This window comes from Lynx rufus, unplaced genomic scaffold (assembly GCF_022079265.1).
Source record: "Lynx rufus isolate CCGP_SWC_20201006 ecotype Redwood Valley unplaced genomic scaffold, mLynRuf1.p SCAF_1, whole genome shotgun sequence".
Lineage (NCBI taxonomy): Eukaryota > Metazoa > Chordata > Mammalia > Carnivora > Felidae > Lynx > Lynx rufus.
In genome coordinates, this window is record NW_025814823.1 from 88,443,179 (window position 1) to 88,458,686 (window position 15,508).

At 44.5% G+C, this 15,508-nt stretch overlaps 1 protein-coding gene across 1 annotated transcript; it reads left to right on the forward strand.

Moving 5' to 3' along the window:
• Positions 1–12,823: 12,823 nt before the first annotated feature.
• LOC124520466 (proteasome subunit beta type-5-like) lies at positions 12,824–13,621 on the forward strand. The gene has a single exon (XM_047091392.1). It carries the CDS (start codon positions 12,824–12,826, stop codon positions 13,613–13,615), a length of 792 nt encoding a protein of 263 aa, XP_046947348.1. The 3' UTR covers positions 13,616–13,621.
• The last annotated feature ends 1,887 nt before the right edge of the window (positions 13,622–15,508 follow it).

Sequence of the window (15,508 nt, forward strand, 5' to 3'; positions counted from 1 at the left end):
GGAGACCCCTGCTCACCCTTTGGAGAATGCAGTTAGTAGTGTGGTGCAGTGGTAACTATGATCATGAGCTGTGCATCACAAACACCAGGAAACTCTTCTTTTGCATTCCAACACAACTATTTATTTAAAGCTGGTAGACACATTGAATGTCATGACACTCCCACTCTAGGATCTGACTCACACACAACAGCCCAGCTTCCCTTCTATGTCCTCCTGGGATAGTAATGTGTGGTGACCTCTCTCCTTTGAAAATGTGGCATGGAAGGCAAAAATTCCAAGGAAGCACTGAATTTGGAAAAAGAATCTTTGAAGCTCGAAGACCTAACCTGCCCCTGACATCTCCACCTCCAATGTGGAAGACCTCTCCTTAGACTGGAGGAGCTCAGCCTATGACTTCTCTGCTCTCAGGGGCTGGGACTCCTCCTTTTGTATCAGCCCCCTCCTCCTCCTGTTGGGCCATGTCCAAGGAGCCCTCTGGTATTGTCTTTCAGTCTTGTCCTTCAGGTACGTAAATTTAAAAAGCAGATTTTTCATACTTTGATGTGCTTTCACACACACTGTGAGGGAATTCTTTAGCTGAGACTTTTTTGGAGAGTTATTTATTACAGTCCCTGTCTCCCTGCCTGTGTTAAAAGCCATTTGTATAAATTTGGGCTTTCAATCAATTCTCTCAAGCTGTTTCTATGGCTTTCATTCCTAAGGACAGCTTCTGAGCTGCAGGCCTTTCTCTGGTCCTTAGTCATGGCAGCCTTTTTTCACTCCAGAGAGAACTCCCCAAATGATAAAGGCTCCCCAAGTGGTGTGTTACCAGGACATCAGGCTGAAGTTGGCCTCAGACCTGTAGGTCATGGATCCATCAGAACCTGGGCACAGTGACCCAGTGTTGGCACCGTACTCTGAATGGCTGCAAGCAGCCAGGTCTTGGCATCCAGCCATGAATCACTGACATGTGAGAGGGAACAACCTTCCTTACCACCCTGAAAGAGCGGATCTAGGCCGACTGACTCCATTTTGTTCTGTGTCCTCCATCTTGAGTGACTATGTCCCCAACATGGCCCCCTTTCCGGGAAAACTGCCGAAAGAAATTCCTGCTCAAACCTCAGACCATGCCTCCTCCCCTTGAATAACTTCCCGCTCACCCATTCAAAATTCCTGTTCAAACCACACCCGGCAACCTGCGCAATGGGACTCTGACCCTTCCCCAGCCAATCGGCTAAGGCCACGACCATCACCCCACCAACTGTCCCTGGATCCCTATAAAACTTTTGTGCTTTTGAAACTCGCTCTCTCTCTGGCATCTCACTTCTGCATTGGTGCAGGTAGGGGATTAAGCTCGAGCTAGCTCGAATAAAGGCTCTTTGCTTTTGCATTGGACTCGGCTCCCTGGTGGTCTTTGGGGGTCACAAATTCTGGGCATAACACACCCCACACCTGACACTCTGCTGGAGGGGGAATTTTTATCTGGGAAGTAGCCTCAAATTCCTCATGTCTGTGTACAGATGCCCCACTTTTCTGGGTTTGGGTTGTTCATTCTCTGTGTCCTGACTTTTCATGTTTCTTACAGAGTCACTGAATGTCTTAGGGTAGGAGGGGCCCTGGGACCGGTTTGTCCCTTTCTGGCAATGGTGGAACCACTTGGGGGACAAGAACCTGGTCGTGGCCAGGGTTGGCAAGAGGCAGTGGGAGGTTTCTAAGGCCCCTGTCCTCACTGCTTGCAACTTCTGGGCTCACATTCTTGGAAGGCAGCATTGGGTGGGATGGTTGGGGACTCCTACAGCCAGCTCCCTGGACCAGGCAGTGACGCTGAATTGCACAAGCTGAGGAGGTCTCTGGGAATAGCAAGATAAAGCCTAGGGCTGGATTCTAACTATGCATGTTTGTGGGTCTTAGAGGGTGGCATAGAGGTAGGCAGTTGACGTTGTGTGGAGGTCTGCAGGGGCACAGAGGTACAAGGGTCCTTGTGTGTGCACTGGAAGTTTCCCTTTGCTGAGCAGGGAGTCTGGTGTGGAAACTGTGGAATTAAAGAAGGAAGGTGGGCTGGTGTCCATGGCTCTCTGAGGGCAAGTTGGGGACTGCCCCTTGCTGCATTTGCTGTCAGGAGCCATTGGCAGGGGGAAGGGGAGGGGAGTGGAATCCTATGGGTGCCTGGATGTTATAAAGTCCTGACCCTCCTAACATAACCACAGCACCCTGTATGCAAACACCAGGCTCCTCTCAGTACAGTCTCACTCCTATCTCCATCCAATCACCGCTTTCAGTGCCAGACGGCCTACAGGGTCAATCACCAGATGGCTATCCACTCACCTCAGTTTGGGGACAATCAGCAGAGGACTCTCACTGTGGGCTCTCTTCTGTGCCCAACCACCAGGCAGCTTACATCATTGCCTCACACAAATGGCCAATCAGAAAGCAGCTCTCACTGCAGTCTCCCTCCTGTGTCCAATCACCAAGCTGCCCTCAGCATGGTCTCACTCATGTGACCAATAACCAGAGGGCTCTCAGCATGGTCCCTCTCATGTGTTCAGTCAGCAGGTGGCTCTCAGCAAAGACTAGCTCATGTGTCCAATCAACAGGTGACTGTCATCACGGTCCCTCTGTTCATTGACCAATCACAAGGTGGCTCCCAGCTTATTCAGGCTTGCATGTCCAATCACCAGGCAGCTCTCACCCCACTCTCCTGCCCTCATCCTCCGTGGGGCATCTTGGATCCCTCTGTGGAGGGACCAGCAGATGCACATCCTCTCTCAGGGCAGGGCCTTGCTCCTTGTGGTCGACTTCCTGTCCCAGGTGAGAAACTGGAGGGGGGAAAGTGACGTGAGGCTCACAGGGAAAGATGTCCTTGTATCTGGAAAAAAAAAATATCAAGGAGCCAGAAATATTACCAAGAAGTCATAAGAATTCTAATCAACCTTAGTTTATTCATTCATGTAATTAAATTTTGCACTTAAAATTTTTAAATTAGATCTGGAACGTTTTACCCAGTTCAGTTTTGACCTTAAAATTAACAAAAATCTGTTCTCTAGAATCTTTTTCATGAAACTCCTTGAGAATGAAGCATTTTTGCGGGAACACTTTTATGAAAGGTTCTGAGTCAAAGAATAATTGTGTGTTTAAAGGTTTGATTAGAGTTAATTACAGGTCAATTGAAGAAATTTGGTTACTGCAAATATTTTTAAGACAGTAACTAGAATTACAGGTGTTAACAATACATGAGGATGTATTATATCTCTAAGAATTGCATACAGTTTCTGGGATGTTGTTATTAATAGCACTTATCCACATAAATAAAATCTAGGAAGGATTGGAGTCACCTGTTTTACGATACTTCCTGTATAATTTAACATGGTTAAATAGCCTAATTAGTTCAACATCTCCGTTTTTATAGGAGAAAGAATAAATTCATTTTGATCTTAACCAGCTTGACCACACACTAAAATTTGTTCTGAAAGATTCCTTTTCCACAACACTTCTACAATGTTTTTAAATTCAGATTTTTCCTAAGTTTTCCCTCTTTAAATAATCAGCCTCACTTTAGGAAAAAATTGATTTTTTTCTTTTCTTCAACATACAATGATTTCCTTTGCTTTTCTTTAACTACAGCATTCATCCTACTTTTCTGCAAGGAGAGATGCCTTCTTTATTCATTCTAGTAGCTTCAACCGGATATAGAATTTTTAACCCTTAATTCCTAACAGAACTAAGTGGAAAGCAATTATGAACTATAGGCTGCACCACCATCTGTTCGAAGGGAAATTTTTTGAATATATTTCCTGAATCCTAGAAACGTGTGCTTCTTCAGTACAATCTTTCATTAAAGCACAAAACATGTTTAATAAGAGACCCAAATTTATCTTTAGTTTCTCTGTATTGATGAAGCCAAAAGTAGGTAAACCTGTCTTCAATAATGAAAGTTTCATTATTTCATGTTATTGGAAATGATCCAGATATGCAGTAGATAATTTAACTTCAGCCTTAAATTCTCTCTAATTGAAGATTTCAGGTTACAAAAAGATGTGAGGAAACTATATAAAAATTGTTCCTATAATTTCTGGTGTGATGTCAGAGTGAAGTGGACACAGCGGGCCTGGAGGTGAGTGAGGTTGTGGCCACTGCTGAGGGGTGAGATGGCTCTGGGTCAACGTGGAGGTCCTGGGAAACAGCTGGATGAAAATGCACGTTCCCATGTTCCATCCTATCACAGAGAATGACCCACTCTGGAGGTGAGGAACATGCTTTCATGTGCTGCTGATGGGATACAAGGGCTGAGACATGCTGGCAAGGACCTAGTGGGTGAACAGGCCACAGCATTGAGTGAAGCTAAGTCACACCAGGCTCCTTTGCTTACCTGCAGGGGACTCTGGGGACTCACAGCACCTGACACTATTCCTCAAGGTGTAGATGGACACTGATGTGGAGACTGCTGTGCAAGAGGAAGTGAGGTGTCAGGTGAACACTGGCACTTGCAGACCTGGAGGTCCCCTGGAGCTAATTTCCCACCGCTCACCTGCCCCTCCTTGGTGAGGCCAGGACCACCCACAACCTGCCATTCTCCCTGCTGTGACACCTTAGCAGAAGGTGAATCTATATGTCCTCAGGGCTGAGTTTGCTGATGCAGCATCCCAGACATGCCTGGGGAACTGGTGGTCTTTGCTGTGTGCCCAGGCAGAGACCAGTAGGGAGGTGGGCAGGGCAGTCTTTCCTCTTCACTGTTAGACTTTGAGTGTCAACAATCAACTGTGGGTCGAAGGCTACCATCTGTGCCAGCATCACAGAAGTTGTCCCTCCATCCTAAAGAACACAAATTCCATGTGATCTCAATGTCGTGTGTCCCCTAGACGAAACCCAGGGAGTTCTTGGGAACCAGAGCATCGGGTAATCAGATCTCCTGGACTCTTTCTCAGAAGGTTTTTTCCTGGTCATAAAGTGACAAGTCAACAAATCAGGAGGTTTCACTGTTGCTGCCAAGATCATTTACATTAATGACTTGTTCCTTTTGGAAATGTAAATGGAAGCCTGGTTCACAAAATTACTACTTTACAAAGACAACAGAGTGGGGAAGGAAACCAGGAACAAGGAATCCATCTAATTCTGTCTCATCAGCAGGCCACCTGCTCCTCCTGCCCACTGCACCTGAACGATGACCCCAGGTGAAATTTTTGCTCTTCAAGGTATCAGGAGAAAGGGACTGGGTTTTCATTTAGCAGTTCATTCTGGGGACCTCTGTCCAAGGAGATCAGGTGTCTCGTGCCAGCAGCACACAACTGACTGTGAGGAAGAGACAAGGCCTCAAGCTAAAGATCCCAAATTCATGGTGCTCTTGCATGCTTCTCCTCCTCATGCATGCTTGGTTGTGGTGGGTTTTGGACTCTGAAAGCCCAGATCTATTAGTGCCCAGGGGTAGCCATGGGTTCCCTGGAGCCCTGATAGTGGCCAGACCCCTTTCATCCTGAGGGTGGGGGCTCCATGCTGGGGGACAGATTGAGACCTATCACCATACCCCATATCCAAATCCTATATCCTGAAATTTCCTGTGGCCCCTCCCTGACTGCACAGGGTGGGGAGTCCAGGTTCTGGTGCTGATGCTGAAAGTGCTGGAAGTCCCACAGGGTCCAGTCTGGGTCTGTTAGCAGATGTGTAGGTAGAGGAGTGCTGGGGGCTGAGGGGCCAACCTGGCTCTGGGTGAGACTCTGATATTGGCTCTCAGTACAGCTGAGATCCCTTTCTCCCAGTAGAGGATTCAACAGGGGCCAAAGGCTGCAGTCCATTACTCACCCCGTGAGCAGTGCTCTTCACAGGAAGAACTTCACCCACAGATGGCACAGACACCTGGCTTCAGCCCCACTAAGGCTGAAAAGTCACAAGGCATCCAAGACTTTCCCTAAATGATTATGTGGTTGAAGAAACATGGGAGCAGAGATGGTGACAGACAGGGGAAATTTAACTTACAAGATAAAGGGCACTAGAGTAGTTAAAATAGCTACCTGTTCATTACCCAAGGTGAGAAGCCAGTTAACCTGCCGTTCCACCCACCTTTGTCCAAGCTCTTGTTATGCCCAGTGGCTTGTGCTGAAGGAAGCGGAAAGCCCGGGAGGTGGGGAGATGCCAGTTCATGTCCTGTCCTGTATGGATACAGAGACATCTCCAGCCTCATCCTGTGTCTGCAGTGTCCTCACAGCTGTCCTGGCTGGAAAAACTGCTTCCCCATTGACCTGCAAGTCCACCCGCAAAACAAGCCAGAGGCTGTACCCTGTATGGTCACCATCCGATTCTGGAGAGTTCTGGGAAGAAGTTACTCTTGCGTCCTCCAAGGCCAGCTAGCCAGAGGCTCAAGGAGCCCTCGGGGTGACCTACATGGCAGGCACTTTAGCTCCTGAACCACTAAGTGTCCTTAGTGAGCTAGATATGCAGAGTAGTCCATGCAGCAGGCTGCAGAGGCCCAGGATGCAGGAGCTGGAGGTTGAACACTGAGCTTAAAGAGGGACACGAGGGCACCAGTGGTCACCTCATTCCACCTGCTGTGCTGAGGAGTATGGATTGAGACGTGGCCATGAGCAGTGCATATTTGATGTCTGTGTGAAACACTCAGAGTCTGAAATGTGCCCAACATGTGTGGTCCTGGGTCTCTCACAGTTGTGAATTACTCCCCAACCCAATACCATGGTCCTGTCCTGAAGCTCTATCTGCCCAGGTCTCATGTCCATTTGGATTTAATGCATGATTTCCCAATAACAAACCAGGCACACTCCGGGTTCAGGGCAGTACCCTATCCTGTTCATCAGGACAATGGTTTTAGGCACAGACAATAAAGATTTGGGTGTCAGTGTGGACCTGGGATGAACAGCTACTGTCCAGATAAAACTCCATATCTCATAGAACTAGACTGAGTTAGACTGTATATTTCAACATGACTCTTTCTAAAGAGCAAGGCATTCATTAGTGAAAACTACCTACTGAACCCTGACCAGATTGTGGGGTTCAGTTCCTGTTCTCCTGGAGGTAATGTTCTGGGAGAAAGAACACAGTGAAGTGAGCCACTTGCAATGACTCCTGGGGCCAGCGTGTTAGCTCAGGGGTAGGACAGAGGGTGCTGTGTGATGGGCTAGTTTGTGGAGGGATACATTTTCTGAGGGTTCCTGAGGGAACCCCAGTGAGTGCTGGCACATGGAGATGGGGAGGAACACTTCAGCCAAGATAACTAGTGATAGGGGGTGACTGCAGCTCTGGTGGGCTCTATTATGTCGGGTAGAATGAGTAACCTGGGTCCTGGAATCCACAGGAAAGTATGAGCAGGGACAGGTAGGATACAAGGAATTTGCTCAGCTTTCACTTAGGCTCCCTCATGGAGAAAAGCTGCCCAGGTAGACAGGAGCAAAGCCAGGGAGGTGTGTACAGGAAGATCGTCCACGAGGACGCTTTGGTTTGGGGCATGACCAGGTAGGAGAATGAGGCCATTTGATGAAGAGGAGTTGGGGTTACCATCAATATGGATTTGTATAGCAATGCCCCACAGTGTGTTCTTCATTTTCACAGCAGAAAGCAGGGGTCTATGAGTCTTCTACAAGTTGTGGTGCAACCATGCTCCTCCTTCAGGTTCACTGTCCTGGGACACCCTCACAACCCTGTTTCTGGTGTGTCTAACTGGGCATCACTTCAACTGCGTCTGGATCAGCCCCTCCATCCCCCACCCTGCTGTGCAGTCCTCCCACTGCTGCCACACTGAGGAGGGCAGCATGAACAAGATGAACTCGTGTTCACCTTTCTCAGGTGGAATTGAACTGTCTGACTTTGAGAAGTGGTTGAAGACATCACTTCCATTTCAGGAATCCCACTCTTTGCAGGAAAGGTTCGGGGTTAATTTTGGCCCAAAAAGAAAAATCCCAAAGATATGTTTTACTTAGCTTAGAATGAATGGACTCCCTCATCTTTGGGTCAGACTGATGGCCTGTAAGGGGATGTGTTCTGGTAGAGACAGACTTGGATTGAAATGAATGGTACACACAGTGGGAGGTACAAGGATATTTTCATCTTAATTGGGATGATCTGAAAATTTAACTTATTCCAGCCATTCTGTGTCACGTGGGTTCTCCAGTGCACATGTAGAGGCTGGATTTGTTTAAACATAGCAAGAGTTAACCCATTAGGAAGAAAGAACTTGGGGCTTGGAGACCAGAGATGGTTGGACCTGGGCTGGGAATGGTCCTGGGTGTATGCCTTAAGGGGGAACCCTCCTGTAGACCCCTAGTCCTGTAGTCAATGGTGAGAGGTCCACATCCCCTACCTGGTGCCAACGTAGATGTCAGAGGACCACACAACTGCTTCAGGTTCATGCAGAGAGAGGAAGAGATTGGTCTTTAGGCATCCAGGTGAGCTGACCAACAGGCTATTCTCCTTTTGTGACTCCACCGTGGTGTTGGTGATGAAGGCAAAGGTCATTCCCAAGCAGGCATTTGGGGAGGGTGGGTAGAAAGGAATGTGTCCCATCTCGCTCAAGTCAGCACACCTGCTCAGGGCTCACCCCCACTCCTGATCTGAACTCTATTGGCAGGTCCTGGGGGATGGTACCCAGGCTGAGGACACTTGAAGGAGGGGTCACCTTGCTTTTAATTTTGACAAAGCCCAACGTCAATACCAACTGTCCAAGTAAAGTCCATCCTTTTCTTTTATTTATTTATTTATTTATTTATTTTTAGTCCATCCTTTTCTATTTCTTTCAGTGTAAACTAAACTTCTCAAATGTTCTCAACACACAGAACACACTTCCAACCTCCCCACTGGCTCCTGAAAGCAGCAGTCCTCTTACGATATCAGGAACCATCCGTCTTAAAATGCCAGTCTCTTTCCTCCAAAGTCCCCCTAAAGTTTACCTTTTTCCAAAGAACCAGGTTATTCTTGGATCTTCTCAGTTTTTTCCAAGGAGCACACTGCCTTGAGCTTCACCCAGGTATAATTGGCACTATGCTCTCCTCCATCTCAGCTGTAGCCACAGGCAGGCTCCAGTCCTTTGGAACACATAAGGCACTTGATCTCCCACACAGTCCCTAAATGTAAAAGAGACCATCTCCAGGAAGAAGCTGTACCTCAAACGGGACTTTCCTATTTCCTTCTATCCCATTCATGACAGATTATCAGCTCTGCCTTTTAGAAGTGGCCACACTCTTCCATATCCACAGACAGACAGCCTCCAGTTTCCCAGATGCACCTGTTCCCTCCTTCCCCTTCTCTACCTTCCTATGTCCAGCCAGCCCTCCACCTAGAGCCGCCAGTAGGAATCCATATGTCTTCCCCAATCCCTGCAGTTCTTTTGTGGTTTAGAACAGAGTCAACATTCACGTGACTACCTCAAGTTTCTCCCTGCTTCCATAACCCCACAGGATCTCACCAAGGGAGAGTATGGTTCCATGTCTCCTATGTCCACCTGCTTCCCTGAATGTCTTGTCATATTTGATCTTAGAAGGGTTCCATCAGACAGGAACCTATAGTCAGGAAATATCTGCTGTAGTGGCCGGAGTTTGGAGACTTCACATCAGGATCCAACCTCAAGTTTAGCAACCATCTGTCTGGGAGGTCTCAGGCTGGAAGTGTTTTATGCTGAAATACTTGTATACAGACATACTGCTTATCCTTTCCTTTCTGTTAGAATGGTGTTAAACTAAGCAGTTGGATGTGGATTCTAGAAGTCAATGTATTGGGAAATGTTGATGGAGACAGGCAGGTTGTGCCCAGTGTCAGCTCTCTGTAGTTCACTGACACTTTTTCAGATCCATGGAGACCCCTGCACATGATCAGGACAATGTGATTACTCATAAGACACATTAGTAACTGCAAGCCAAAATGCACATCAGTATCACCCAGGGATTGTTTTTCTTAAATTAATTATTCTGAAATGATAATTTAACATTATTTATTTAATCCTCATATAAATTTTAAAGTCATGTCACTCCTCCACTCCTGGAGATGATCACACTTTTCCCACCTCCCCTTTTATATTTTCTAGAGTGCATGGGTGAAGGAACATTAGTCTACTGTGCTCAGGGCCTGAGTCCCCTCTGCAAATTTCTCCAAACCCCACCCCCTGCCCCCCGCCCGATGTCTGGATATGAGTTTTGGGGGTTTTTTTGAAATATAACATTTAATTTTATTTAATCTATAGCTTTTAGCCAATAAAATAGAAATTATGATTTTGTTTTTTTCTATTTTTTGACAGTACATTTTATTAATTAATTAATTTATTTATTTATAATTTATTATGAGATTGGTTTCAATACAACATCCAGTGCTCATCCAAAAGGTGCCCTCCTCAATGCCTATCAACCACTTTCCCATGTTCCCCAACTCCTATCTACCTTCAGTTTTTTTCTCAGTATTTAAGTATCTTATGGTTTGCCTCCCTCCCTCTCTGTAACTTTTTCCCCCCTTCTCCTCCCCCCTGGTCTTCTGTTAAGTTTCTCAGGATCTACATATGAGTGAAAACATATGGTAACTGTCTTTCTCTGCCTGACTTATTACACTTAGCATATTACCCTCCAGTTCCATCCACGTTGCTACAAATTGGCCAGATTTCATTTGTTCTCATTGCCAAGTAGTATTCAATTGTATATAAACCACATCTTTACCATTCATCAGTTGATGGACATATAGACATATAGACTCTTTCCATAATTAGGCTGTTTCCATAATTAAGCATTGGGATACCAGTGCCCCTATGCATCAGAACTCCTATATATCTTGTATAAATTCCTAGCTGTGCTATTGCTGAGTCATAGGCTAGATCTATTTTTAATTTTTTGAAGAACCTCCACACTGTTTTCCAGAGCGGCTGCACCAGTTTTCATTCCCACCAACAGTGCAAGAGGGTTCACATTTCTCCACATCCTCTCCAGCATCCAGAGTCTCCTTATTTGTTAACTTTACCCACTCTGACCTGTGTGAGCTAGTATCTCAGTGTGGTTTTGAATTGTATTTGCCTGATGAGGAGTGATGTTGAGCATCTTTTCATGTGTCTGCCATCTGGATGTCTTCTTTAGAGAAGTGTCTATTCATGTCTTTTGCCCATTTCTTCATTAATTTGTTTCTCGGGTGTGGAGTTTGGTGAGTTTTTAAAGATTTGGATACTAGCTGTTTATCCGATATGTCATTTGCAAATATCTTTTCCCATTCAGTCAGTTGCCTTTTAGTTTTGTTGATTGTTTCCTTTGCATTGCAGAAGCTTTTTATCTTCATGATGTCTCAATAGTTCATTTCTGCTTTCAATTCCCTGTCCTTTGGAGATGTGTAGAGCAAGAAATTGCTGTGGCTGAGGTCAAAGAGGTTTTTTCCTGCTTTTTTTCTCTAGGGTTTTGATGGTTTCCTGTCTCACATTCAGGTCCTTCATCCATTTTGAGTTTATTTTTGTAAATGGTGTAAGAGAGTGGTCTAGTTTCATCCTTCTGCATGTTGCTGTCCACTTCTCCCAGCACCATTTCTTAAAGAGACTTTTACTTCCATTGGATATTCTTTACTGCTTTGTCAAAGATTAGTTGGCCATATATTTGTGGGTCCAATTCTGGGGTCTCTATTCTATTCCATTGTGCTATGTGTCTGTTTTTGTGCCAATACAATGCTGTCTTGAGGATTACAGCTTTGTAGTACAGGATAAAATCTGGGATAGTGATGCCTCCCACCTTGGTTTTCTTCTTCAAAGTTACTTTGGCTATTCGGGGTCTTTTGTGGTTCCACACACATCTTAGGATTGTTTGTTCTAGCTTTGAGAAGAATGCTGGTGCAGTTTTGATTGGTATTTCATTGAATGTGTAGATTGCTTTGGGTAGTACTGACATTTTAACATTTATTCTTCCAATCCGTGAGCATAGAATGTTTTTTTCATTTCTCTGTATCTTCTTCAATTTCCTTCATAAGCTTTCTATAGTTTTCAGCATACAGAACTTTTACTGCTTTGGTTAGGTTTATTCCTAGGTATTTTATGATTCTTGGTGCAATTGTGAATGGGGCCAGATTATTTATTTCTCTTTCTGCTGCTTTATTATTGGTTTATAAAAATGCAAATGATTTCTGTACATTGAATTTGTACCCTGCAACTTTGCTAAATTCAGGTATCAGTTCTAGAAGACTTTTGGTGTAGTCTGGTGGGTTTTCCATGTAGAGTGTCATGTCTTCTGAGAAGTGAAATTTTGAATTTATCTTTGTGCCAATTTTTATGCCTTTTATTTCATTTTGTTGTCTGATTGCTGCTGCTAGGACGTCCAACACTATTGAACAACAGCAATGGGAGTGGACATCTCTGTTTTGCTCCTGATCTCAGGGGGAAATCTCTCAGTTTTTCCACATTATCGATGATATTAGCTATGGGATTTTCATAAATCGCCTTTATGATGTTTAAGTATGTTCTATCCAGACTTTCTTGAGGGTTTTTATTAAGAAGGGTGTTGAATTTTGTCAAATGCTTTTTCTGCATTGATTGACAGAATCATATGACTCTTATCTTTTCTTTTATTAATGTGATGTATCACACTGATTGATTTACAAATATTGAACCAGCCCTGCAGCACAAGAATGAATCCCACTTGATCATGGTGAATAGTTCTTTTTATATCCTGTTGGAATTCGATTTACTAGTATCTCGCTGAGAGTTTTTACATCCATATTCATCAGGGATATTGGCCTGTAGTTATCTTTTTTTTCTGGGCCTCTGTCTGGTTTGGGAATCAAAGTAATGCTGGCTTCATAGAATGAGTCTGGAAGTTTTCCTTCCGTTTCAATTTTTTGGAAAAGCTTGAGAAGGATAGGTATTCTCTCTGCTTTAAATATCTGGTAGAGCTTACTAGACATGGCGCTGGCCAGCGTGTTGGAGAGGCCGCTACCGGTGAACGGGCTCGGGTTTTTCGGACTCGGGGGTCGTGCGGATCTGCTGGATCTGAGTCCAGGGAGTCCCAGAGATGGGCTGAGCCTGGCCGCACCCCACCGGGGTGCCCCAGAGGAGCCGAGAATCGAAATGCTTCATGGAACCACCACCCTGGCCTTCAAGTTTCAACATGGAGTCATTGTTGCAGCGGACTCTCGCGCCACAGCGGGTGCCTATATAGCCTCCCAGACAGTAAAGAAGGTGATAGAGATCAATCCCTACCTGCTGGGCACCATGGCTGGGGGCGCAGCGGATTGCAGCTTCTGGGAGCGCCTGTTGGCTCGTCAAAGTCGAATCTATGAGCTTCGAAACAAGGAATGCATCTCTGTAGCAGCTGCCTCCAAGCTGCTTGCCAACATGGTGTATCAGTATAAAGGCATGGGGCTGTCCATGGGCACCATGATCTGTGGCTGGGATAAGAGAGGCCCTGGCCTCTACTATGTGGACAGTGAAGGAAACCGGATCTCAGGGGCCACCTTCTCTGTAGGTTCTGGCTCTGTGTATGCTTATGGGGTCATGGATCGGGGTTACTCCTATGACCTAGAGGTGGAACAGGCCTATGACCTGGCACGTCGAGCCATCTACCAAGCCACCTATAGAGATGCCTACTCAGGAGGTGCAGTCAACCTCTACCATGTCCGAGAGGATGGCTGGATCCGAGTCTCCAGTGACAATGTAGCTGATCTACATGACAAATATAGTGGATCTACCCCCTGAAAGAGGGCAGATGTGGCTGCTTGCATTTCTTGGGGTGACTATTGTTGGTAATGTGGATACAGCTCCCCATCCTATAGTGGAGTGGTCCTCAATTGTATTGATAATTTTTTTAAGCTCTGGTGCCGTTGACCTCTCTATGTTACCAGTTGTTAATGACCTGCTGCTGCAGAGGTGACCGTTTTACTTTCTTGGATGTTAACATTACACTACTTGACCACAAAAAAAAAAAAAAAATATCTGGTAGAATTCCCCAAGGAAGCCCTCTGGTCCAGGACTCTTATTTCTCAGGAGATTTTTGATGACTGATTCAATTTCTTCATTAGTTATAGGTATGTTCAAATTTTTTATTTCTTCCCATTTGAGTTTTGGAAGTGTGTGAGAGTTTAGGAATCTGTACATTTCTTCCAGGTTGTCCAGTTTGTTGGAATATAATTTGTCATAGTATTACCTGAAAATTGGTTGTATTTCTGAAGGATTGGTTGTAATAATTCCATTTTATTCATGGTTTTATCTACTTGAGTCATCTCTCTTATCTTTTTGGAAGTCTTGGCTAGAGGTTTATCAATTTTGTTTATTTTTTCAAAAAAACAACTCTTGGTTTCATTAATCTGCTGTACTATTTTGGATTCAATGTTGTTTATTTCTGCTCTGATCTTTATTATTTCTCTTCTTCTGCTGGGTTTGGGGTGTCTTTGATATTCTGCTTCTAATTTCTTTAGGTGTGCTGTTAAATTTTGTATTTGGGATTTTCTTGTTTCTTGAGATAGGCCTAGATTGCAATGTATTTTCCTCTTAGGACTTCCTTCACTGCATCCCAAAGCATTTGGATTATTGTATTTTCATTTTCATGTGTTTCCATATATTTTTTAACTTCTTCTCTAATTGTCTTGTTGGCCCATTAATACTTTAGTAGGGTGTACTTTAACCTCCATGCTTTTGGAGGTTGTCCAGACTTTTCCTGTGGTTGATTTCAAGTTTCATAGCATTGTGATCTGAAAGTGTGCATGGTATGATCTCAATTCTTCTACTCTTATTAAGGGCTGTTTTGTGACCCAGTGTGATCTATCTTGGAGAATGTTCCATATGCACTTGAGAAGAAAGTATATTCTGTTGTTTTGGGATGCAGAGTTCTAAATATATCTGTCAAGACCATCTGGTCCAATGTATCATTCAGGGCCCTTGTTTCTTTATTGATCCTGTGTCTAGATGATCTATCCATTGTTGTAAGTGGGGTATTAAAGTCCCCCTGAATTTACTGCATTCTTATCAATAAGGTTGTTTATGTTTGTGATTATTTTATATATTTGGGAGCTCCCATATTTGGCGCATAGACATTTATAATTGTTAACTCTTCCTGATGGATAGACCCTGTAATTATTCTATAATGTCCTTCTTCATCTCTTGTTACAGTCTTTAATTTAAAATCTAGTTTGATATAAGTGTGGCTATTCCAGCTTTCTTTTGACTTCCAGTAGCATGATAGTTCTCCATCCCCTCACTTTCAATCTGAAGGTGTCCTCAGATCTAAAATGAGTCTCTTGTAGACAGCAAATAGATGGGTCTTGTTTTTTTATCCATTCTGATACCCTATGTCTTTTGGTTGGCGAATTTAGTCCATTTACATTCAGTGTTATTATTGAAAGTTATGGGTTTAGAGTCATTGTGATGTCTGTAGGTTTCATGCTTACAGTGATGTCTCTGGTACTGTGTGGTTCTTACAACATTTCATTCATAGAATGCCACTTAGAATTTCTTGTAGGGCTGGTTTAATAGTGATGCATTCTTTCAGTTTTTTGTTTGTTTGGCAAAACCTTTATCTCTCCTTCTATTCTGAATGGCAGACTGACTGGATAAAGGTTTCTTGGCTGCACAATTTTCCTGTTCATCACATTG